Raw genomic sequence first — 26,034 nt, 5'->3', positions numbered from 1 at the left:
AGAGCGATTCATTAGTGAAAAAGTCCTCAAACTACTTAAATAATTTGGAGACAAACCATGGTCATATTTATGTCCAGAATCTATGATGTGTCCTGAACCAGGGTTTTTACAGTAGTCTTATACCCTTGTGACTAACTGGTAATGCAATCATTCCTAACTTGAGGAATCATTGCAGTAAAGTCCATGATGCAATGGTCCCAACGTGTTTGTCCTGATTCATTGGATACCAACCATATAGTCTAGTTTGTTTGCATGCTTACATTTTCTAAATATGTGACTGATGGGAACCTGCCTTTAGTTTTGCTAAACACCAACATCGAAAGTGATAGTCCTGTGATGTAGAGAAACCGTATTGCTTGAGTCTATTTCAGTTTAACAGTCTCCTGGTAAATGAATAATGTAGCATGCAGTACATAACAGTCGAGTCAGTAGTATTCACATCATTAGTATCCATCTTGTTTTTCTTACAAGGCTTTAAGCACAGAAAAGCAACAGATACAAGAGTGCACCCCCAACCCTCAACCATTTCTGCGTGATAGTTTTGTGTGTATCTATTAAATCCAGCTGAGTCACCATGAATCGTTTCTAACACAACGTTGCCCTCTTCAAGCTTTAAGCCCGGGGTGGATGTACAGAGCCCCATCCTTTTCAAACTAGCAGGCGGTCTTTTTTTACACACGTACAACATTTGTGCCATAATGCTGATGTTCCCTCAATCATTATGAGTGGCTCACTGAGTCCAGCCAGGGTAGCTGATTGCTTCAGTAACTGACGTATGAACAGCATATGACGCAAGAGCTCTAAATTATCAGTCATTATAACAATAACAGCCCAAATAGGTAATTATGTTAGCTTGGAGCTGGAAGTCATTTCTTTGTGAAACAGTGGGTTCATTCATAAAAACGACAAGCACGTGTATAATGAGCATTAATAGAACTTCAACACGAATATGAAAACGACAACATCAAACCTTGCTCATCAAATTGAACATTGTGAGAGAGGAGAATAAAGTTAGAAGCAAAAGAAAGAATAGTATATACTTTAGAAGGTAGTGGTGTGGTGAATTGAGAGTGAATTCTCTGTTATATATTGGCAGAACCCTTTATATTAAAGGAAGAGGTTTGCCGGAACAAATGGTCATTTTAAGCAGCACATTTTGAACCATAATAAAACAAACTGGTCAAAGGCACCTTAAAAAAAACAAAAAACTAAATCATCCAAGTCATCAACAGCTAAACTAAAGGCAAACCAACTTCATCGGTTTACTTCAGTGGCCTCAGTCAGACCTATAGCCTATGACACTAAGCCTCTGGGGGCAAGAGACAATAATAGTTATGTTGATGCTAAGAGATATGTGACAAGACAACCCCTTATGTGCAATGGTCATTGTTCAAATTAACAACTTCAGACGCTAGAATGGAGTTAAGAGCCAACTTTTTTGACCTGATTGAATATTTGCAGACATTAACACACATCTGTTAATGTCAGACAGTAACCAATGGGTTCTGAGATTGCATTTGACCTGACCAAAGCCAAATCAAACATTATCAGTCAATACTTCTACAAACGGAAATTAAAACCGTTTCTGCTACAAAAGTTTTGTCCAATTGACTGTACAGATTCTGCACAGCATCTGTTGAAATGAATCTGGAATTGGGGTTATTGTCATCATGACAACTAAAGACGGTACTGATCAAAACAATTGAATTAAAACAGCGACATTGAAAGGGTAGAAGTCATCCACCAGTGGTCATTGAATGACCTGAGTAAAATGGCCTGCTTGATCCTTCAAAAAGAAAAGCTTAAGTGGACTATGGATTAAGCGTTTTCCTTTTTATTAATTTAGTAACGTTTTTTTTTTTTTTAAAGAGCTTTATCAATCATTTCTAGAATGGACCAAATTGATATCATTTTCTAATATTCCTATAATTGTAACTACTGTGGTTCAAATCACGTTACGAATCAAACTGATGTTCACACTTACATTTATTGTTTCTTCATGTATGACATGACACACCGTGAAAACGTATTCACCTGTTAACCAGCAGTAGAAAAACGCACATTTTTACTATGGCTTACACTTTTTAGCACCGTTTATACTCACATCCGGAGCTTGAAATCACGTGACTTCCGGCAAGATAATGTTATCATTTAAAGAAATAAAACAAAGCTCAGGCGTACATTATGCACTGTTCAAAAAATACAAACCAATAAATAAGCGTCAGCTACAATAAGGATTTTCCTGTCTGTTAAAATGTGGTAAAATGTGTGAAGTTTTGGTATTGTGAAGTTGAAAACTTTGTACGCATTACAGCTGTCGGTAGACATACTATTCAATTCATTGTATGTATTAGAAATGTACTAAATTATTGAAAAAACCCAACATTCTTTCTTGGGTTGATGAAATGGTTAGGTGTGGTTCAGGATAGGGCAGATTGTTCAATGTTTTATTGGGTCTTTAAACTAAATGTAGTGGGAAATGAACACGAATGTCTTCTTACTACAAGCAGTGCACATTTTTGAGACAACTATGCTCAGTTTATAACCATGGTGCCACTCAAATATCATCCATTGCTCACTGAAATAGCCTCATTCCTTTCAGTGTCACAATAAAAACCTGTCCTTGAAGAAAAAACTCAAGAAAATCAAGATTGATATCATCAGTAGAGCTTGAGTGTGTGAGCACTTCCAACTCACAGCCTTTAACAATCATACACTCTGACAGATATTCCCATATGATCTGAATGCAGTGCACCATCCCGGCTGAGCCCAGTGATTGCTGCCTCATATAGCAACACTCCACTTATTCCTGCATTGTGCTTGGTGAATTCATTTGATGAAAAAGTTCTTTAGCTAAATAATGATCCCTACAGCCGTCGTATAGCTCAGTGGGTAAAGCAGGCGGCCATATAGTGGGGTTTGATCCCCATGCGGTGGACCCAGGTTCGTCTTCCCCTCTGTCTCCCCGTTTCTGAACTGCACTGGTTGCCCAAACAATTCTTTAAAAAATAAAGATCCCTACAAACCAGATGAATGTGATGACCTGTGGCATGTAAAACTATCAGGCACACTGATTTTAAAGCAGCTTGATGTTTTATTTATAAGCTCTAATTGCAGAAACCGTTGTTCTGGACACATTTTAATGTGTTTGAGTGTGTGAGAGAGATGTATTCGAGGTGTAATTTATTCCTGGACATGTTTTTTTTATTTTAGCCAGTTTTAGACACTGCAAATCAAAAATACATAGCAGGCCAACTTAGCCTTCAGTGCATGTCATGGACAATGATGGAAACACCAATATACTGCATGCCAAACCCACACTATCAGCTGGATCTAATTTAATAATGTGTTTATTCAGCACATTTCATTTCACCTGCTTGCAATTTGTTGCGTCCCTGACAACAGCGAACAGGTAGAGAAGAAAAGAGAATTTCCTTGCAGCTTTTGGTACAGTAGAGCCGGTGTGCAAATTGGCTGCCTCTGTTAGACAGTGCTGTACAGTCACAGCAGCATAAAAGGGATGGTTAACCTGCATAAAAACTGCTGTTGAGAAGGCAGCAGCAACACATAATGTAGCCACCTAGAAAAGGCCCATTAAAAAGAAGTGTAGGCAAACGCTATGTAAGGGATGATGTGCAGCAAAGCACTTATTAATGAAAAAAAGAAACCTTGATATGGCAAGAAGTATCCCAGAAGAAGTCTGTTATGGATGAGGTAAATATAACCCAACCGCAGCACGAAGACAGGGAAGGCAGGTGTCAAGGTTTAAACCAAAAGCGAGCTTTATTCAGAAAACACAATCAGACAAGAGGGAAACTAAAGACAGGAAGTAATACTATACAAGATACAAAGAGGTGATACATTTCAAAATAGAACTGAAAAATAAACAGACCGTGACACAGTCAGATGAACATACTGTAAAGTTTAGCACTGCGGCAACAGCAATGTTACTTAAAACAAAGGCAGCACTTTCATATTTTCTTTTCCATGAACCAGTCTGGTAACATTGAGACAATGCAGGGTTTTCTTTAGTCTTTACTTCCTGTCTGTCTTCTTCTGCTGATTTTTCTGATATTCAGCCCTTTGTTGTTGTTCTCTTTTTCACTTAGCAGCAGTCTGCTACCAGAAAAGAGCAGAATGCTGAATTACCAAATTGACCAATCAGCCTCTAATATTCAACTTATCTGTGTCTTAAATTGTGACAAATTCTTCATAAATTCAGCCAGGTGAATGCCAAGGCCACGCAACAGCACAACCGTAACAATCGAGGAAGCGGTGGACCAACACCCCCTTGGGTTCTGACTGGTAACATTACTATTATTCATCAAAAGTAACAGCAACAGCTTCATCCCCGTGTCGGGATGTCTGATGCCAAGGTAACGCGACGAAAAAATTCAAAATAAGAGTACACTTAGATTGATATTGATTTTTTATAAGGTGGCTAAAATGTGATTTCCTGCTGCTCACGTCACTACACTGTTAGCACACTAAAGTAAGGACCATCCAGGCAGTGTATTTAGTTTTTACTCATCTCAGTTTTCTTCACCCTTGTACTATTTTTTTAAACATGCACACCTTGAATGCAAAACGTACACCTGTTGTCTTTAGTGTTCTCATCACGAAAGACATATAGAACCAGTCGTAGTATCTGTCAGATACTTGACACACAGGCTGCCCATTAGTACGATTGGTAGCTGTAACAGTGCTAACGCTTGTTTTACATGACAGGAATTTGATTACATTACCACAAGCTGGTTTGTTGCATCACAAGGTTCTGACTTTAAAGGTGCCTATTCTGCTTTTAGGGTTTTCCCTTTCCTGTAGTGTGTTATATAGGTTTTTGTGCATGTAAATGGTCTGTAAAGGCTAAAATCCCTGTGTTTTGAGTTTCTCTCCCCTCCCCTTAATGAAACTCCTCCATTGGACTCCTTTGTTCACTTCTGTCACATAATGACATCACTATATAACACTCATGCTTCTATTACCTAGAGATTCAACACATTGTACGTGATAGGCTATGGGGAAGGATATCTCTAGGCAGCTAACCAATAACAACAGAGCCGGCCAGCTAACCAATCAGAGCAGACTCTGGTTTCAGACACTGGGAAAAGATGTGCTGTAGCACAGGCAGTTTGAGAAAAATAAAGAGCTGTACATTTTGAATAACTGTAATCCTGCCTTCATAGAGGGAAACATGTTTAGCCTTTCTAAAAGGGCAGTCTTTTAAAAAAAAGTGAATCTCAAGTTACATTTGGACCATAATTTATCTATAACAGAGAGGGTAAACTTGTTAATAGACCTTCCAAAGGAACATTTGAATGATTCAATTTATTTTTCTTTCTTCTTACTGCAAACTCTTACATGTAACTCTCCCCCAGCACCGTGAAATGTAACTAAACCAACTACAACCATTCTGATGTCCACTGCTGCTTTGGGCCTTATTCTTTTTCAATAACAACTGCAATGCTTCAGGCATTACTTTTCAAACAATTCAAACAATGAATCAACATAAAACTGTTTCCTGCCATTTTAAACCCTCTCCAATCCAATATACAGATGGTATACAAATGCAGCCCTTTCAAAATTCTGTGTTACTTTCCTTACATTCTCAATGTACATTCGTCTCTAAGCACAGGTAGCATGCAATATTAATACCATAGAGCAGCACAGACTTAAAAAGGCGGTTTTTAGTTTTCTTTTACTTCCTCATTTTTTCCCCTTTTTTCATTTTAATAGTGACATTTAGTACTTTCCTCCAGTCGTCCATTATTCAACATATTTTGTCTCATTATTTTGCAGTCTGGAATCTACCTTGTCTAGCTTAATCATCTTTATAGCTTCAGTGATCCATTTTCTTTTTTGAGTTTCTGAGAATAACCAATTCAGTTTTTCAAGATTACAGTCTTTGTGACAATGCTTAACAGGAAAAACTGATCTCTTTGGAGAGGCTGAAGTTATACAAAGCTCGCATGGACATCATTATGGTGTGAGTGGAATGGCTATATCACTGTGGATCATTGCTTTCTTTGTTACATCGAAGCATTCGCTTCAGGCGCTGCTTTAGAAATAATTGGAAAGGAGATGATGCATACAATTGTATTCCCAGCAGAAGCGCAGTGTTTTTGGATAAGAAAAGTGTTGGAGAGTTAATCTTGTTCTGCACAATGTAGATACAAGTTTGAAAAGAAGCTTTGGGAGCTGCTGCAGTGTGTATGTCCCGGGTGTCACCATTGTCTGCTGTAGACATGATGGTGCTGGCGGGCGCACAGCAGATCAAGCAGATACTGTGACACTGGTCATGATGCACTCGAAGGAGTCAGCTGAAGATTATTTCACTCTATAAGAAAGTACGAATGAACAGTTGGTCTTCCTGTGGTCAGCCTGATGACACACTGCAGCCACAGTGATGTATGAATGAGCTTCATTACCACCGCATCTCACCTTTTCCACCTTTCCTAACTCCAACACACACTTGCCTTCAATGTGTTAGGCTAACTCTCTCTTAGTTTTTTGTTTCTTCTGTATTTAATTTATTCAAGGAAAGCCCTGAGAGGCAAATGAGAAGAAAATATAGTTAGTAATAAAGTGGTTTCCTGACTTGGGGAATAGTTTTTAGCAGGTGAACTTTTTCTTTAAAAAAAACAAGGTTCGGCAAAAGTATGTGTGTTCGTAGGCTAGGTAACAGTGCATCCTTGTATTTCTTCTGTTTAGGATTGTATTTTAATCATATTATTATAGGCAGCTTGTGTTTAGTATACATGTAAACATTAAAACTATAAAATCAACTGAAAAGAGTGTTTTCAGTCCTAGTTCAGTTCTTTTCTGTAGTAACATCAGGTACTGGTGTATTTTAGCTGCATTTGGCAAAAGTGAGTAGTAAATCAGGCATCAGACACCAAAACTAAAATGTCACTGTTGGAAACAGTTGGCATTTTAATGTATTTTGTCAGTATATTTAAAATGACTATGTTAGCTAGGTTAGCTAGCTAGCTAGCTAGCTAGCTTACAGCTGATCTGCAATAATCTTGGAAGGAAACATGTAATCAAATTGTTAAAATAAGATGATAAAAAAAAAAAAAACAGTGACAGTGGGCCAACATAATTCATGAAGCTCGACGGCTGTGTGCATCACTGATGTTGTCCCCTGGATTCCGTTGTGTATCCCGCTTCTTGCAGCGTTTCTTTAACACGTTGTTTTAGTAAACGCTGCACATGTTTCATCAAGCTGATGAATGTTTTCTAAATGCTGCCCATGTGCTGTGAAGTTGGTGAAGATGTTTCCTAATTTTCTTGTGTTTGAAACTGCAGCGCGTTTCTTTTAATGGAAATATTTGTGCCATTGTTGCGCATTTGCTCCTTTCGGCCACCGTATTTTTTGACAAGCTGATAACCAAAGGAGAAGAAACAATTAAGAACAGACTTAGAAAATGGATCACCAGATTTGTTTTTCTTTTCAGTCATTTAGGTCCAGTTTAGTTTTTCAACCATCACATGTTTAGTATAAGGCTCTGCCTTTTTCGGTTAAATGACATTTTCAGAACTTTGTTGTGTTTCGACTGACAGGCTTCCTTGTCTTCTCTCCTCTCTTGTCTCCTCCAGGGAAATAGAGGAAGAGTTGGAGGTGGTGTGGCAGGCAGCGACCCGGGAAAACCAGCAGATGAGGGAGACTCTTTTGGAGTCGAGGCCCTCTGCAGACCTCTACAGCATTGCCTGGCCTTCTCCAGCTCTGGATGAAGCCACCAAATCCACGCAGTGTCAGGAACAAAGCTCCTCGCCTCTCCTCTTCACCTCTCATGAAAGCCCCGGGCTCCAGAGAAGGTCCTTATTTAAATCTGACTCTGGTCACCAAAACAACGCCTTGGACGAGAAACATAAACATGGGCTGGATTTCTATTGCTAAAAGCCATAAGCAATAAGTGTTCACTCAGATTTGCAACGTAGACTTTATTCCTTAAAGTTGTGAATGTGTCAATTTAGAGACTTCTGCTTTTGTTTTGCAGATCAAATCTTAGTCTTACTTTTAACAAACGGACAAATCATAATGAAGCTTACTTTATATAATGCTCAGTTTTGACAGTGTGGCCAAATATACCTGACATCACTCCACGTAGTCAGAAAGACAAAGGTTTGATAAAGGTTTTGAATCTATTAGTCTTTTTAAATTTGCCTCAGGGGTGATAGACCATGCCAAATATATTAGATGCAGTATACCCAGGAGTGGAGAAAGTTGCATCATTCTGCTTGATAAAGGCAGTGCTTCCTCCTGCTGGGCACGTGTGGTAAAGATTGTCATTTTCACTGTTACATGGTACATACCCAACAGGCAGCAGTGGAAAAGCTACAGGTACATTTGTATGTTCAAAATATCAAAATGAGATGAGTGATTTGGAAGAGATACGGTTGATTGTTTTTTAGGGATATTCCATGTTTCGAAAACAATTATTATAAAATAAAAGGGGGAAAAGTGTTCGAATAAGTACAAAGAAAAGCACATCTTTAAATACATGCTTGTCTTTATTTTCATTTCATAACAGAATGTTTTAACTATCAGATATATTATGGGTAATTTAGCTGAATGTACTACCTGATTTGTCAAACAATGGGACAGATTGTAAAACAATTATAGTTTTTCTCACCTTGAAGTAGTTGTGAAATCTGTGGGCTTTTATTGTTTGATAGTGCTCCCTACCAAATGCTTATGTAACCAACCATCAATTAAAAGAGTGTCATAACACATAACCTTTTTCCTGCAGGATAACACAGAGACCACAATGCTGAGTACTGTCTGCATAGATGTACCACAAATCCCCGCTGACGGACACAGAGCAGCGTGACGGCGGTACAGAGGTTTACACACGCATGATAGCTGTTAAAAGATGAGTGTAATGGCAGACTGAGCACCCCCCTACAAATCAAAACGTCCAAATGATTGCATTGAGAGTTCATAAACGGGTGTTTGATGGCTAAGTATAACCAGCAATTAACATTTGTCTGTATGTTCTTTCATCATCAGCAAATAATAGTAATGTTTGAGGTGGCTGCTTTGTTTCTGCTCGCCAAACATTTACAATACATGAATGAATAATCGGAATTTTAAAAAGAAAAACAGCAGAAAACAAATCACACATTGGGGTAAAACATGATCTTTGAATCACCCTTGTTACACATCTTCAAATTCACCAGATTTAGGTTTTGGCAAAAAATGTACCCAACAACCCAGATTCACACCATGAAAGATTTTAGGTAAATATTTGAACACTTTGAAGTCTTACCGGCAACTGCTTAAGGATCAAAAACTATTGCCAAAAAACCCTGTCAAAACACCCGTTTATGAACTCTTTCACCCACGTGCCATATAAACCAAATCTGATTCATTCAGTTGACTGCTAGCTGCTTTTGTGAATGCATTTTCCTGAATCTCACTGTGGAGGCATGTGAGAAAGCACATTCAAGAATTCAGTGTAACCGTTCATCTAGGGTTGAGTAATTCAGGCTAAAGGCTTTTCAAATATATTTAAAATATATATAAATATATATTAGCATTTAGTGCTGATATTAATAACTAATATCTAGAACTAGTATGGTTTAAAACATGTATAATGCATTATTTGTAAATCAACACCTGGTTTCGGATAATTGCAAATAAAACATTGAAACATCCGCAGCACCATATTCACCCTCTGTCTGAAACCACAGCCCAGATGTCGCGCCCCTTAGCCTATCACAACAGAAAGCATTGGAGGGCTAGCCAATAGAATCTGGGGTCTAACAAAATGATGTTACCATGTCAGGAAGTAATTAAAGGAGTTCAATCGAGGTGTTTCAGGCAGGGGGGGGAGGAGGAATTCCCCCTTGAATGACCTTGGGGATTTTAGCCTTTGCTGTCTCTTTTTCTGCGCAGTTTATTAGTAAATGTTTGCACGGAACTATTTGTACACAGCGTGTTCCATGGCATGCACAGCAGCGCTGCACACTTTCAGGTAGGGCAGCAGGTAAAGCCAGGACCGATGCTGTTGGAGGGCCTGCTAAGCCACCCCAATCCACACTCATTGGTTTGGAACTTTAATGTGGCGGATCCTCCACGAGAACATGCAAATGTAGTCCGTAGGGGAAAGGTGTGTAGGAGTTGGTTTGGAATTGGGCCTAAGAAAACATATGGGGCAAGGTGTTGCAGGATTTTGTGCAATGTCATGAAGACTGTACAAATCAATAAAGTGTGCCTGGCAGACAAACTGTGGGGGGCCCAGCCTCATGAATATTGAGAGTGCTTATAACTAGCTTCTGGGTCAGGGGTTGGTCTGGATCACCTGACTCTCTTCTGACTTTCGCAGGTGACTAAGATAACACGTGAGCTCACATTTACTACATATTACCTAGCTGCTCCAGCTCTCCCTGGCAAGTTATCACCTGTCACAACTACCAAAACTGGCCGACCAGAGGGTCCAATCCGGACTGGGGGGATGACCTTTGTCATAGCAACTTAAAATCAGCTGCTGCCTAGAGAAAGTTATGAGTCAGGTAAGAAACATTCAGTAACACAATATTTCGCTTTCTATTAAAGGTTATCAAAGATCTTTTAATACTTGCAAGTATGATGTTCTCCTCCAAAGAGAGCGTCATGAGTAAAATCAGCTTCAACACCCAACCCTTTCAATGCACATTAAAACCCCGCTTTGAGGCCCTCCCAAAACACGATAGACAAAGATCCATACCTTACAAAAGAACAACTGGGTGTGATCAAGACTCCCCCAGGGCAAATTGCTTCACCTTCTTCATTAATAGTTCCCACTTTAGTTTGTATGGTGGTGAGTCAAGAGGACTACAAAGAAGTGGAAATTAATGTAAAATAATTACAATTTAAAAACATTGTTCATTGAATGTGAGAATTTTCAGAAAGTACTTTTTGCACTAAAACAAAGTGAACGATTTGGAGTTGTGGTTATTTATAGGTTATTATGCTATGATTTTACTGGTCCGGCCCACTTGAAATCTTGTTGTTGCTGTCTGTGGCCCCTGGACTCAAAGGAGTTTGACACACCTGACCTACAGTCTCAGGTTCCCCTCACAGTGGTCACCACGGATATGTCTTCAAAGCTGGGTGTAAACTGTATGATTTGAGATGATGCCAATCATGGACATTCTTCCTGTTCATGTTCTCCTTGCTGATGTTGTTCTCCTGGTTATTGTTGTTGTTGTTGTTGTTGTTGTTCTTCTTCTTCTTCTTCTTCCGGTGCATGCTGGGAGATTTTCGGAGTGCGAGTTGAAGAAAAGAACGACACTTGTTGCGTTATATTTCCGCTTATTTTTGTTTATGGGTGTTAGTTTCATATAGTTTATCGGTGATAGTTTACTTTGCTTAACTTTTGGGTCTTTTGGTGGTGGGTTTGGGGTGTTTTGCGGGCTTCTCCTGCCGGTGTCTCGCCGGCCGGCGTCTGACGTAGGGTGGCCAGACGTCCGGCTTTAGGCCGGACAGTCCGGCTTTTCAATGCCCTGTCCGGCGTCCGGCGCAGCATCAAGCCGGACACGTATTTGTCCTCCTTCTTGAGGCACTAGGCTTGAAGAGCGGAGTTCTAGAATCTTTGCTGGGACCAGCACAACGTCCAATGCTGTAACATATCTGTTCTAACAAATGATTGGCTAAGAGCGGTGTCAGATAAATATCTGCTATATCATTGGTTAAAAACGTAAACAAGGCTCCATGTGCTGCCACGTCATACATATGCCGGCTTCTTTGACAGAACGTTTGCATCATACCAAAACGTAAGACCTCATTCAATCCAGAATGGACGAAAGAGCACGATTTTATATCTAAAACCAGTCGAGACTCTTTTCATGGCTTCTGCACACTTTGTCGTTGTGATTTTGACATAAGCAGTAAGGGAAAAGCTGCCATTGAAGGACATGCGGATACCGAGAAGCATGAAACTAATAGACGTGCGGCAGGTACCTCTTCAATGAGGACATTTTTTCGTGAAGCCTCGTCGCCCCTGGATAATAAAATAACCGCTGCTGAGCTGTGCAAGGTTTACCATGCTGTAAAGCAACACCAGTCGTACAGAGATTTTCAGTGACTCGCCCACAGCTAAAGGGATGACCTGTGGCCGAACAAAAGCCAAGGCATTGTGCGAGAACGTCCTCGGGCCCTATTCTGTACAGTTACATACCGACTACATAAAAGAAAACAACCTACCCTTTTCCGTGGCAACCGATGCCTCAAATAAAGGAACGACCAAGTGTTTTCCCATTGTGGTAAGGTATTTTCACTTTGATGAAGGCATCCAACATGTCCTGTTGGATTTCTATAGTGACAGCAACGAAACGTCACAGGCCATAACAATCCAGCTGCTGGCAAAACTTGAGATGTCTGGCTTAGAAGTGAAGAACATGTCTGCATATGCAGCAGACAATGCCAGTGTCAATTATGGCAAACATAACAGTGTGTATCAGAAGTTGAAACTGAGCCAAAAAGATGTGCTCCCTGCAAACTGTTTGGCCCATATTCTGCATAACGCAACCAGATATGCAGAAAACAGCCTTGATTTTGATGTGGAAAATGCTGTGCTGAAGGTTTACAGCCATTTCAGCATATCAGCAAGCAGAACAGCGCAATTAAAGGAATTCTGTGAGTTTGTGGAGGTGGAGGAATGCAACCTGCTGCGGCATGTTGTCACCAGGTGGTTGTCCCTGCTGCCATCCATTGACAGAATCCTGAAATATTGGAAGGCCCTGACCAGCTACTTCCAGAGTGAGGGTGAGGGGGACTGTGCCAGAACTGTGTGGAGATGTTTTGGAGAGGAAAGCAATGAGGTGTCAGAGACATATTTTCTGTTTCTCAGCCATGTTCTTAAGGTCTTCTCCGACACGATCGAAGCACTTGAGGCAAAATCCTTCAGCATTACATCAGTGTTTAAGGTAATGACTGAACTAAAACAAAAGCTAGAAAGAAGGATGAAGGACACGTACTTTGGGTTTACTGTTAACAGCAAACTGAAGCAGCTGCCCCCTTGCCAGTCAAAAAAATGTGAAGCAGATGTTCTGCTTTTTTATGAAAGAGCAAAGAAATACATCAGTGAAAGATATGACTTCTCTGACACAAGCTTTCATAGCAAAGTGGCCAAGCTTGGCCTCAAAACTTCTGTGCCATTTGAAGACTACAGTGCTGCTGTCCAGGCCTGCAATCTGGACATTGATATGGATGGACTGTATGAGGAATATGCCATGGTGGAAGGTTCCTTCAGCTCACCAGAAATGGAAGTTTGCCACAGTGAGGAACGATATTTGAAACTGTTTTCCAAAGCAGATGTACCACTTGTGAATCTCAGGAAGGTCAGTGCCTATATTTTCTCCATCCCATGCAGCAATGCACACACAGAACGTGTCTTTTCAATGATAATGCATGGAGAAACGAGAGGAATCGCCTGGATGTGGACAGTGTCAAGGCTGAGCTGCAAGTGTGTGTCAATTTCACTTATCCCTGCACAGAGGTGTACAAGAAGTTCATTGAAAACAAAAAACTCTTGGATGCAGCCAGGAAAGAACAGAAGTATTGCAGATAGACAATCAACTACTTTGTTGAGTACACTAGCTGCATGAAATATTTATATTTATTGGGTTGAAAACAATACAGATTTTTGAAGGTTGATAACAGTATTCTTGCTATGTTGTTATTTGTACCAGTCCCTGCAGGATATAAACAGGCCCAGGGGCAGTGGGGGCTTGGAAGCCATGATGTCAGAGGTGCTGTTGTCTCCTGAGCTGCTACAGAGGGTGAATGTGGAGTTTGCCTAAATACAGGTGGACTGCTGTACACACACACACACACACACACACACACACACACACACACACACACACACACACACACACACACACACACACACACACACACACACACACACACACACACACACACACACTTTTTTTACAATCTCCTTTGTTGTTTACATAAAAGGTTATTTATGGTTTTCAAAAAAGCATTTTTGTATTATTATGTATGTTACCTGTTATTTGTTTTTTACATTCAAGTCCACACATGTTATGCTTTGTGGCACTCTGCACTTTAAAAGATTCATCTCAGTGGTCAGTTTTTGAACACCACAATGTATTGAATAAATACAAATACTGTGAACAAACCTTTTTTGACTTTTCATTAATATTTTTTCCTATTCAGCTACACAAACATCATCTTTAAACCACACAAAATTGTATTGTAAATGAGAGTATACCAGAGTCCTATGTACACCATAGTAATTTATTGATATGCCGCATAATGTCCTCCTTTTTGGTGTTATGGAAATGGTCACCCTAGTCTGACGTCATGGTAAATGGAGACTTTCCCAGACTCACGCGGAAGCATGGCATTAAAATATCGGCCGGCTTCCCATGCACTGTGGAGGATATCGGGCTGGCTGTGGGGGAGAAGGTCGGACACAGCAGCATTAAGTCCCTGGCGCGGATGAACAGTGCAGTCGTGATCTTTCTGGACCAGGTGGAGAAAGTGAACCGCGTTATCGAGACAGGCATCACGGTGAGTGAAATGTTTGTGCGGGTGCAGCCGCTGACGCTCCCTGCAACCAAAGTGGTTCTGTCCAACGTCCCTCCCTTCATAACTGATGAGTTCCTCAGTAGAGAGCTATCCAGACACGGGAAACTTGTTTCTCCGGTGAAGAAGATGCTGTCTGGGTGTAAGTCTCAGTTACTGAAGCACGTGGTGTCTCATCGCAGACAGGTCTATATGATACTTAACAATCGGAACGCGGAGCTCAACCTCCGTTTTCACGTTAAAGTAGATGATTATGACTACGTGATTTTTGCAACCTCGTCAGTTATGAAGTGTTTTGGTTGCGGGGAAGAGGGGCACACCGTGAGTGCCTGTCCGGGGCGCGGGGACTCGACTCCGCCTGGTCCGGATGTCACTTCTGCCTCCGCGCCGGGGCCGGCTGTGGCCGTGCCGGTTGTAGTGGAGCAGCAGCGGGCGGCTGCTGCTGCTGAGGGTGAGGTGTCTCCAGCGGCGGTGTCCGCTGGTGCGGCCGCTGTGGTGGTGTGGGGCTCCCCTCCGGATGCGGCGGCTGCTGCTGAGGGAGGGGTGTCTCCAGCGACGGTGGCCGTTAATGCGGCCGCTGTGGTGGTGGGGGGCTCCCTTCCGGTGGTGGTGGGGGGCTGTTGGACACAGGCAGCCGGCTGTTCTGTGTCCAACGGGGCATGCGGGGGTGTTGCACAGGGTGTGGGTGATGGTAAGGATGTTCACGAAAGGGAGGTTGTGGTTTTGTGTAGAGGTGAAGAAAATCAGGTGGGGGGAGAAAAAGAAAAAAATAATAATAAAAATGGTGAAAAAAACACAAGAAAAAATGTAGATAATCGAAAAAATGGTAGAGACAGGTGAAGTCTGCGAAACACAGGAGGAAAATATGGGAAACTCTTTCGTGGAAGTGCTTGATAAGTAAGTCTGATATGTGACTGTTTTTCAGAAGTATTGCTGGATGCTTCACATATGGGTGTAACGTGGCTTCACTTAAACGTCCTCCCACTCTTAGGATCCCTTCCTCATCCAAAAATGGACATAACTTGTGCAGCTTGTTGTGCTTTGTCTTACGGATCACTTTCTTTACTTTCAAGCTCTTCATCTCATCTGGGAACGCTTCTTCTTGAACTAACCTAATGATAGCAATTTCCGCTTCTTTCCTTTCCTCTAAGCTTGTACTTCCACTGGTTCTTTGTTTGTCAGCTCTGTGTTCTTTAACTCGTCGTTTCAATCTGGCAACTGCTTGAACTACCCTTGTCCAGTCAGAAAACTTCTCGAGGCGGTCCAACAATGATCTGTTCTCCCTTGCCTTAGTGCTCAATACAAGAGCCTTGCGGAGCTCAGGATCATCTTTCGTAACTTCTCCCACCTTGCATGCTCTGTCAGGTAGGTCCTTTTGCCAAAGAAACTTCGGTCCAGAGAACCAGTTGGAAGACTTGAGTTGCTCTGCAGTTAATCCTCGGGACGCATGGTCGGCTGGATTATCCTCGGATGCAACGTGGAACCATTGTTCAGGCTTTGTACTTGACTTTATTCTTTGTATGCGGTTGGCTACAAACACTTGAAATCTTCTCGCATCGTTGTTTATGTAGCCGAGGACGACTGTGGAGTCCGTCCAAAAGTATTCTTGCAGGTCTTGAATTTCCAATTCATTGCGGAGCATGTCACTGGTGCGAACTGCAACTACTGCTGCAGTGAGCTCCAATCTTGGAATTGTTGTCACTTTGGTTGGTGAGACTCTGGATTTTCCCATTATTAGAGAGCAGTGGACTTCGTTGGACTCATTGATGACTCGCAGGTAAGTACATTCACCATATCCGGAGGAGCTTGCATCGGAAAAGTGATGAAGTTCATGACCCTTAATGTTGCCAAAACTTGAAGGTAAGTAGTATCTTTTGACTTCCATCTCAGCTAGATTGGGTAGATCTCTGATCCAGGACTGCCACTGGGGCTTCAGGGTTTCAGGAATTTCATCATCCCAGCCAATCTTTTCTCTGCACATTTGTTGGAGAATTTGTTTTCCGAGAAGGACAAAAGGTGCCATGAATCCCAACGGATCATACACAGAGGCTACTGTAGAGAGCACACCTGTTCTGGTGAGTGGATTGGACTTAACTTGAACTCTGAATCTGAATGAGTCAGAAGTAATGCACCATTCAACTCCAAGCACTCTCTCCATGTGAGGTAAGCTCAAGGCCATGTCTTGCTCTTTAATTGTGGCACGTTCTTCTTCTGGGATGGATGCCATCACATTGTCGTTATTGGAGACAAACTTGTGGAGTCTTAGCTTGCCAGTGGAGCAAAGTTCTCTTGATTCCTTTACAAGCTGAATGGCTTCCTTCTCAGTGTGAACACTTGCTAGACCATCATCTACATAGAAATTTCTTTGTATGAAGCGGATCGTGTCTTCACTAAACTGACCTTGCCCTTGTGCTGCCAGATGTTTCAGGCCAAAGTTGGCGCAGCCAGGAGACGAAGCCGCTCCAAACAGGTGGACTTTCATTCTGTAGGTTGAGGGTGTGGTTTCCAGATTGCCATGCTCCCACCATAGGAATCTTAAGTAATCCTGGTCTTCCATTTTCACATGAAACTGATGAAACATCCTTTCGATGTCACACATCACTGCGATCGAGCCTTTTCGGAATCTACACAGGACACCCACTAACATGTTTGTCAGGTCAGGTCCGGTGAGTAGATGATCGTTAAGAGAAGTTTCTTGAAATTTGGCAGAACAATCAAATACAACACAAATTTTCCCTGGTTTTTGCGGATGATAAACTCCATGGTGTGGAATATACCAAGCCGGGGTGTTGTCAATTTCCTCCTCAGGCACTTTCTCTGCATCGCCACGTGAAATGATGTCGTTCATGAAGTTCACGTAATCGTTGCAGTAAGCTTCATTCTTCATTAGTCTCTTTTGAAGACAATTTAGACGATGTGTTGCACATATCTTGTTGTTCGGTAGTTTCGGTCTTTCTTGTTTGAACGGTAATGGCATTTCGTAGTGTCCATCCTCCTTTTGTGTAATGTTTTCTCTTATCGTTGACAGGAACTTGAGATCGTCTTGAGACACAGGATCCTCTTCTCCAGCTCTTTCTGAGAAGTCTGACTCGAGGACCTTTAGGATGTCTGAGGGGGTGACTTCTTTGACTTTGGTTCTATTCACATAGTGTACTTCTGTTTTCAGACTGACGGAGGGGTTAACTCCTGGTGTCACTTGCCTCACTACTATGCGATGGCTGATTCCGATGGCATCTCCATAATCTACAGAGGCTTTCCCATGGCCGACAATGCTCCACCCAAGGTCTGTGCGCTGTGCATAAGGCTCATTTTCTTTGCCAGAAACAACTTCTCGTGGGAGTAAGGCTTGTGAGCAGTTGTACCCAATGAGCAGACCTACTTCACAGTCTTGTAAAGGTGCCACATCATCTTGGAGGTGTTCTAGATGGGACCAAGCTTTGGCAGTTTTAGCTGTTGGAATGTGAGTTCTGTTGGCGGGAATGAAGTCACGTGTGTAGGTTGGTGGTAAATAGATCTTCTTGTTGGAGTAAAAGCCACGGACTTGAAGGTTGTTTACTCTCTGAGAGCTTACCAGTGTTGTTCTTGAAGTCATTGTAGAAAGTTTTAACTTGACTTGCTCTTTGTCGGCCTCCAAAGCATTAGCTACTTCACTGAGAACAAAGGTTGTGTCACTTTGTGAATCCAAAAGAGCATATGTAAGTACTTCTTGTGCTGGTTGAGCTGCAGATGACAGCCAGACTGGAATTATTGCAGACGTTTGTTTGTTAGTTTCATCAAGGATTACTCTATTTGATGTAGCTACTGCCACTGTTTCATGTTGTGTGGCTTGGGGCCTTTCCCTACTCCTTTCCTGATGTGTAGTTGACCTGTCTTGCCTTAAGCTTTGCTTGACTTGTGGTGCTCTGTCTCTTTCCTCATGCAGACAAGTAGGATGGCGCTTGTTGCATGTGTCGCAAATGCTCCTTTTGTTGCAACTCTTTGAGAGGTGACCGGGCTTAAGGCAACCGAAGCACAGCTTTTCAGCTTGGACAAACTTGACTCTGTCTGAGATTGCTTTTTCCACAAACTTCCTGCATTTGAGCAAAGTGTGCCCAATCTTCTCACAGAAAGTGCAGGTTTGCACAGTCTCTTCATTGGAGCTTGTAGTCAGTGTCTTTGCTGTAATACTTTGATATCTTTGTTGTTTTGGCTTTTCAATTTCACCTTGTTTCAGTGAGTGCAATGATGTAACCGGGTTGCACGCAATTTTCGCTTCTCTTATCAGAAATTCAACAAACTGACTAAAGGAGGGGAACTTGCTGCTTTTCTCGTCCACTTCTATGACCTTCCGATTCCATCTTGCAGTTAACCAGTCTGGTAATTTTGACAGTATTTTTCTGTTTTCATTGCAGTCATTTAGAATCTCCAATGCTTTGATGTGGACCATGGCAGCCTCGCAACTTCTGAGAAAATCAACAAACTCTCTGAGCTCAAAGCTCTCTTTTGTGCCGATCCTGGGCCATGCTTGGAGTTTGTCTCTGTATACCTTTGCAACTGTAAATGGGTCTCCATATCTTTCCTCCAAAAGCTTCCATGCAGACACATAGGCAGATTCAGTCCCAAGTAGGAAGTACCCATCTAGTGCACTCTTGGCTTGTCCACTTACATATCTACGGAGGTAGTATATCTTCTCTTTCTCATTAATATTCTTCTGGTCTATCAAAGTTTGGAAAGAAAGCTTCCAGTCACTGTATATCAATGGATGGCCACTGAATACTGATGGTTCAGGAACTGGTATTCTGTTGGCACTTAAAGCATCTGCCAGGATCTTGACAAGCTCTTGTGTGCTTTCACTCGTGGAGGAAGTGACGGCTTGAGGGGCAGGAAACACAGGCAGGGGCAGGTGTCTTGGGGGGCTCCGTGGCTGGTTATCTGCAACCAACCGATGGCCTAGGATGTCTTTTGGCTCTTGATTGTACACTTGCATTCTTGCTTGCGCTGCACTGAGCTCCTTCATGGCCTCCAACTGCTTTATTCTTCTCCGTCTTTCCTCAAGAGTTCTTTGTATAGCCATATGCTCTTCTTCCAGCTTAGCTTTCATTTCAGCATCCTCTTCTTCTTTCTTTATTCTTCGCTTCACCTCTTCTGCTTCTTGTTCTAAGCGACGCTTTAGAGCTGCGGCCTCTTGAGCAGCAATCTTCCTTTTAACCTCTTCCTCCAGGCGCTGTATTTCCAACTGTTCTCTTTCTTGTTCTTGCAACACTTCCAGAACAGCTTGGCTTGCAGCAGCGTCAGCGGCAGCTTCTTGATGTTTCACAGAAGACCTATTTGAATGCACTGAGGCAACCTTTAAGATAGAGGGGACAGTTCCGAATTCGCTAATGCTTGAGTCCCAAAGAGAGCCTGCATCTGGCCAACCTTGTTCTTCTCCAGGGTACCCGCGAGGTCTTAAAAACGTGAAAAAGTCTTAAATTTAGTATTCGTAAATTAAGGCCTTGAAAAGGTATTGAATTTTGTTCACAGGTCTTAAATTTTGTTCAAAAAGTCTTCATTTTCATCCACCTCCTTATTTGATACGGCGCCACAACATGTATTTTTTTGTTCGTTGTTACAGCGAATCTTAGAACACCCAAACGTTGCATTTTAGTAGGTTACATCCTAAATATCAGGCAACCTGTACCGATTCATTGTAAACTGATTGAGACGCTGACACCCCCCTCTGCATTGCATTGTGTTCTCTTTGGTACAGTCTTTGAGTTCGCGCGAAGTGAAATCCGAAAAAAATGTGTTGACATTAAAGTAGGCTACTCTATTTGCTAGAGATGGGCAAATGTCGGTTCAATCCGTCGTGGGTACACGACCCTAAGTATAACTGGGTTCAGCCTGTGCCAGGGAATGTGTGGGAGGCACAGTGTACTTTATGCAGAAAAACCTTCAAACTTGGGACCATGGGGCATATAGCCTTGAACTCCCATATGAAGAGTGCTAAGCACACAAAATTGGTTGAAGTGCGTTCGAGCCAGGCACCGATAGCAACTTTCTGTGTGCCACCTTCAGTGCAGTCTACCTCCGTGGCTAGCGCTACACCACTGCAGCAGGTACCACTGTCAGGGTTACTGTGCGGGTCAACACCAACTCTGCAGGCAGAGGTAATATGGACTCTTAGGACAGTATACGAACACCACTCCTACTCCTCCAATGAGGGCATCACCGATGTATTCAAATGCATGTTCCCTGACTCTCAAATCGCGGCAACATTTTCATGCGGGAGCAACAAGACAGCGTATCTTACGAAGTTCGGTCTCGTCCCTTTTATCAGTAAGGAGCTCACCGAGCAGGTAAACCAGGCTGTTGGTTTTGTGCCAATGTTGGACGAAAGCCTCAACAAAAGCACAAAAACCAAACAGCTTGACATCCATCTCCGCTACTGGGACGGTGACCGTGTTCGATCACGATATTTTGGCTCGCAGTTCATGGGCCATGCAAAGGCGGTGGACCCTCTCAGTAATTTCAAGGTAAGTTGCTACAGATAACATTTCTGAAGAATACTTAATAAAAGATAATTCAATATGTAACCTAAAGGTAAAACAGGGATGTTTTGAAATTAAAGTCCATATAGGCAGAGCATATCCGTGCTACAGTGAGGCTCTGCACAAGAGATAAGCTAGGCTACTTTATGAAATGGTAAACAGGGCTGTACAATTATTCCCATGCTAACTTCAGAGCCCGCGCTAATGCGCTACTGCCATCTAGAGGAAATCGTTTTTGTCAATATTGAGTCATCACGTTTTCTTAGTTGCTTACCGTGCATTACCTAGATAAGAATTGCGATTCTTAAAACAACTGAGCTGAACAAGTTATTAGCAATTTGTCTAGTATAGTTTTGTTAGTAACTTTTCACACAGTCTGGCAACAAACTGCAGGAATAGCAGTACTGTGGAATAATGAATAGGCCTTCTATAATCTTACACAGTAATATGTAGTCTATTACTGTTAAGACTGACAAAATGTAAAACAAATAAAAAAATCTGTTGCCCTTTCATATGAAAATGTATATAGTGTAAACTGTTATATCAGCAACTTGTTCAATCCAACATTCCCCTACCCAAAGCATGATACAAATGGTTATAGAGCACTTTTATATTGTATGACAGAATACTGCAAAGGTATTGAATTTTGTTTCTGATATTTCTTGTAGGAGTGTTTACGTGACCTTGATTTGAGGAGGATGGTCTCTTTGTCCATGGACGGACCCAACGTCAATTGGCGTTTTCTTGAGATGCTGCAGACGGAGCATGCTGAGCATTTTGGGGGTGCCCAGTTGGATGTAGTGGGAAGTTGTGGGCTACACACTCTACATAATGCTGTCAAATGTGGATTCACTGAGTGGCATATGGAGAAGTTCTTAAGAGCTCTTCATACTATTTTTCACAATGTGCCAGCAAGAAGGGAGGATTTTTGCAATCTTACAAAGTCCAAAACCTTTGCTTTGCCTTTCTGTGGTCACCGCTGGATCGAGAACCTCCCAGTAGTGCAGAGAGCCATTGAGATCTGGCCTGACATGAAGAAATATGTTGATGCTGTTACAACCAAGAAGCTCCCAAACCCTGGAACGTCTTCTTATGACACCATCGAGGTGGCAACCAAAGACCCTCTTATTTTGGCAAAGCTGCATTTTTTCATGGCAGTTTCACGAAGTGTGACACCCTTCTTGACAAAGTATCAAACGGATGAACCTGTGCTTCCATTCTTTGCCAATGACTTGGCTGAATTACTGAAGGTAAGCTGAATCTTTTAAGTGAATCTGTGTGAATATATGTCTTTTTATTTAACATCATCTCTTTTCATTACAATAAGACTACTGCTGGTTGATTTGGGCCAATATGTGACCACAGACTACATCTATATAATCAATTTCAAATAGCTCAAGTGTATTGTGACAATGATGCTACTGTGTCCCAAAGACATTTTCATTCTCGGATATGTTTTCCCTGTTTTGTAGAATTTGCTGAGGCGATTCATCAAGCGAGAGCTACTGACTGATGTCACACCTCAGCACTTGGTACGGCTTCACTGTAAAAAAAAAAACGGTTGACAGAACACAGATTTTCTAGGCAACGTGATGCATTTGGTTTTTTGAGTTTTCTTAACTTAAATTCACTGTGGTTGAGTGTACAAACATTTTTAAGTTCTGCCAACTCAAGTTTTTGGAGTGTTGCATAGAAATTTTGAGTTCTACAAACAAAGGCTTTTGAGTTTCACATGTTAATATTGAGTTCTACCAACACAGTTTTTTGAGTTTCACCTTTATGCTCTGAGTTCTACCAACACAGTTTTTTGAGTTTCACCTTTAAGCTCTGAGTTCTACCAACACAGTTTTTTGAGTTTCACCTTTAAGCTCTGAGTTCTACCAACTCAGTTTTTTGAGTTTCACCTTTAAGCTCCGAGTTCTACCAACTCAGTTTTTTGAGTTTCACCTTTAAGCTCTGAGTTCTACCAACACAGTTTTATGAGTTTTACATATAGATTCCAGGAGTTCTACCAACTCAGTTTTTTTAGTTCTACCAATCCCCCTCACCACTCCCCATCATTCAACACACAACAAATTAATTGAATACAATTTGTTTTTATTTTTCCAACATCAATGGGCTACTGGTGTGTGTGTGTGTGTGTGTGTGTGTGTGTGTGTGTGTGTGTGTGTGTGTGTGTGTGTGTGTGAAAGAGCTGGTGTAGGCTTGTTCATGGAGGAGTGATGACAGAGCTGGGCGTGCGTGCGTTCGTGTGTATGTGTGTGTGAGTGTAAATCATACACAGGCTTCACAGCAAAAGCTTCTCTTTCAAGGATCGCGTGCGCTGCGAGCATCTTGAACCAAGCTCGGAAAAGATAGTCTGGATGGCCTCAAAGGTGTACCTCATCTTCTCTGGATAGCTTATGTCCATTGCATACATTAGGCCAAACAGGTAGGCGAAGGCAGCAGCGAGGTCAGGTAGGTCGTGTTTTATAACTGCCCCTTCCAAGATGACATTGATTTCAGTCACTGGTGGGGATTCGGTGCCATCATCATCGTCATAGACAGTCAGTATGGCAACTGCCACTCCTCCAACCACCTCTTCCTCAGGGTCTGTGTTCTGTGGGAAAAAACAGACACAGCAAATGTTTTAGTGATACCAACACCCCATTACAATTGCGGTCAACACATAAGCTAATTTAGTTGTTTACAGTCACATTTAGGACAAGACTACCAGTCAATATGTATCCAGCTTCTGGGGAGATATGAAAGAGGCACTGCAAATCTATTAATCACACCGAAATGCTCTGGACTGACTTACCATGCACTTCAGAAAGAACTCTGATGCATCCTCTCTAACAAAAATGGGAAGGCCTCTCAATGCTGTCGTCCTTCTATGGCGCGCAATGTCTGCCGTCTGTGAACACGTGCATACAACCATGGACAGACACACACACAGACAGACACACACTGTAATGCAGCAAGATAACTCTCAAATTAAGAATCTCTGTTTATAAACATCGAATGTCATGTGATTTTGATTATTTAAGGTTATTTTTCTTTTTTACATACAGTTTAGTTTGAGGAACATTACCCACCTCTTCATCAAGTGAATTCAGTAACTTTTCCAAATCTTGACCAAAAGCTGTCTTCCTGGCTCGGTAAAGTTTTATCAGGCGGGACGTATACTTGTCAAGAGATGCATTCCAAGTTTCATGGAGGTTTTTGCTGGTGACTCTATAAAATTCTTTAGATATCTGGACACAAAAAAAAAACAGTTTATAATTATAATATCCATACCAGGACTTAATGTGGTATAGTCATGCCAGTCTAAAGCTGCCAATGCATTACAAGACTTTCATCTCATCATTTGAATGAAAAGACTACATTTTCAAATGATAGTGTATCAGAAGATTAACCATATAGCCTAGTACACAGGAATGAGTGTTTCAGTACACAAATACACATGGGAAAACCATACACACAAAACATAAAGGAAAACATTACCTCCTCAGGAAAAAACAGTGCAGGCCATCTTTCTTGCACTGTTGACACCATAAATTATTCAAGTGCAGATTATGTTTAGATATTCATTTTCCATAAATGACTGAACAGTCCAATTAAAAGTAAACCAGTAAATTCAAAACCACAGCAGAGAAAAAATATATCAGTCAATATATAAGTCTATATATTAGTACTGAATGCCCTGTATGTAGGTTACCCCACAACCTAGCCCTTGCCTATCCTCGTGCTACTGCTCCCTCCACAACCAATGTTAGCGCTACTGTCGCTATCACTAGCTACTACTGCTTGATTGTTAAGCAGACATCACATGGTTCTTTCTGCAACACACGCGGTCCTTATGCAACATGTGTATGGAGTACATTCAATTAAGTTGAATATTTTAGCAATTTTAAGTTTAGATATTTATTTTCCATGAATTACTGAACAGTCAAATTAAAAGTAAACCATTAAATTCAAAACCACAGCAGCATTCATTAATGCGAGAGAAAAAATATATCAGTCAATATATAAGTCTATGGGTGCGTTCGTAAATTGCCACTCCGAGCACACTCTGAAACGTTTTAACCGATATATACAGTCTATGGATTTGACAGTATCATGAGACTGGTGAAATACTGTCTTTCTGGGAAGTGTTTCGAACGGTTAAAAAGTTTCAGAATGTGCTCGGAGTGACAATTTACGAATGCCCTGTATGTAGGTTACCCCACAAACTAGCCTCGCGCTACTTCTCCCTCTACTTCAGTTAAGACACAAGGGCACAAACTCTAACTCTCCCTCTACAACCAATGTTAGCGCTACTGTCGCTATCGCTAGCTACTACTGCTTGATTGTTAAGCAGACAGTTCTTTCTGCAACACACGCGGTCCTTATACAACATGTGTATAGAGTACATACAATTAAGTTGAATATTTTAGCAATTTGCTGCTACTGACTGTGCATAGAACATCACGTTCAAAAATTAGCATTAAGTTAGCAAACTAAAATCAGCTAATAACTTTGCTAATTTGGTTGAAATACATTAAATATACGACGCTGGTTAGTTCAGCGACCAAATCTATCTTCAATTATTTGCCTTACGCATTCTATTAAGTCATATTTTAGAGAAATAACAATAATTACCTGATATGAATCTCACGTCTGGCAATCCTCTCAACTTCGAGGGAAAATGGTAGAACGGTCGACTCGTGGAGACCTGTGTATGTCCATGGAGACAGGAAGGAAACCCCGTAGTAGGCGTGTCCATGAACATACAGTTGAGGAAACTTAATTTTTTGTGTTAGAATCTTTCTAATCTTGTTAGAAAGTTGAGGGAAACAAAAAATCTTGTTTTGGTGAATCAAATTTCCTTGTTGACCAAATTCTGAGAATATTGAGTTGGGCAAACATTAATTTATTTGTTAGATGACAAAATTGTATTTCTGAATTAGCTTACAATAAAATTGTGTGTAAGTACAACAACTGTAATTTCCTTTTTTTACA

At 41.4% G+C, this 26,034-nt stretch overlaps 1 protein-coding gene across 1 annotated transcript in view; it reads left to right on the top strand.

Moving 5' to 3' along the window:
* The window catches only part of cep89 (centrosomal protein 89), a 71,659-nt gene extending 62,188 nt beyond the window's left edge, over positions 1-9,471 (top strand). The window contains 1 exon segment of the mRNA XM_063880504.1: positions 7,600-9,471. Coding sequence (XP_063736574.1) covers positions 7,600-7,900 — 301 coding nt within the window. The 3' untranslated portion in view covers positions 7,901-9,471.
* Positions 9,472-26,034: the final 16,563 nt, after the last annotated feature.

The sequence above is a fragment of the Eleginops maclovinus genome, chromosome 4 (assembly GCF_036324505.1).
Source record: "Eleginops maclovinus isolate JMC-PN-2008 ecotype Puerto Natales chromosome 4, JC_Emac_rtc_rv5, whole genome shotgun sequence".
Classification (NCBI taxonomy): domain Eukaryota; kingdom Metazoa; phylum Chordata; class Actinopteri; order Perciformes; family Eleginopidae; genus Eleginops; species Eleginops maclovinus.
Note: the sequence above shows the minus strand (reverse complement) of the source record. Positions and strands in the feature narration are given on the sequence as shown.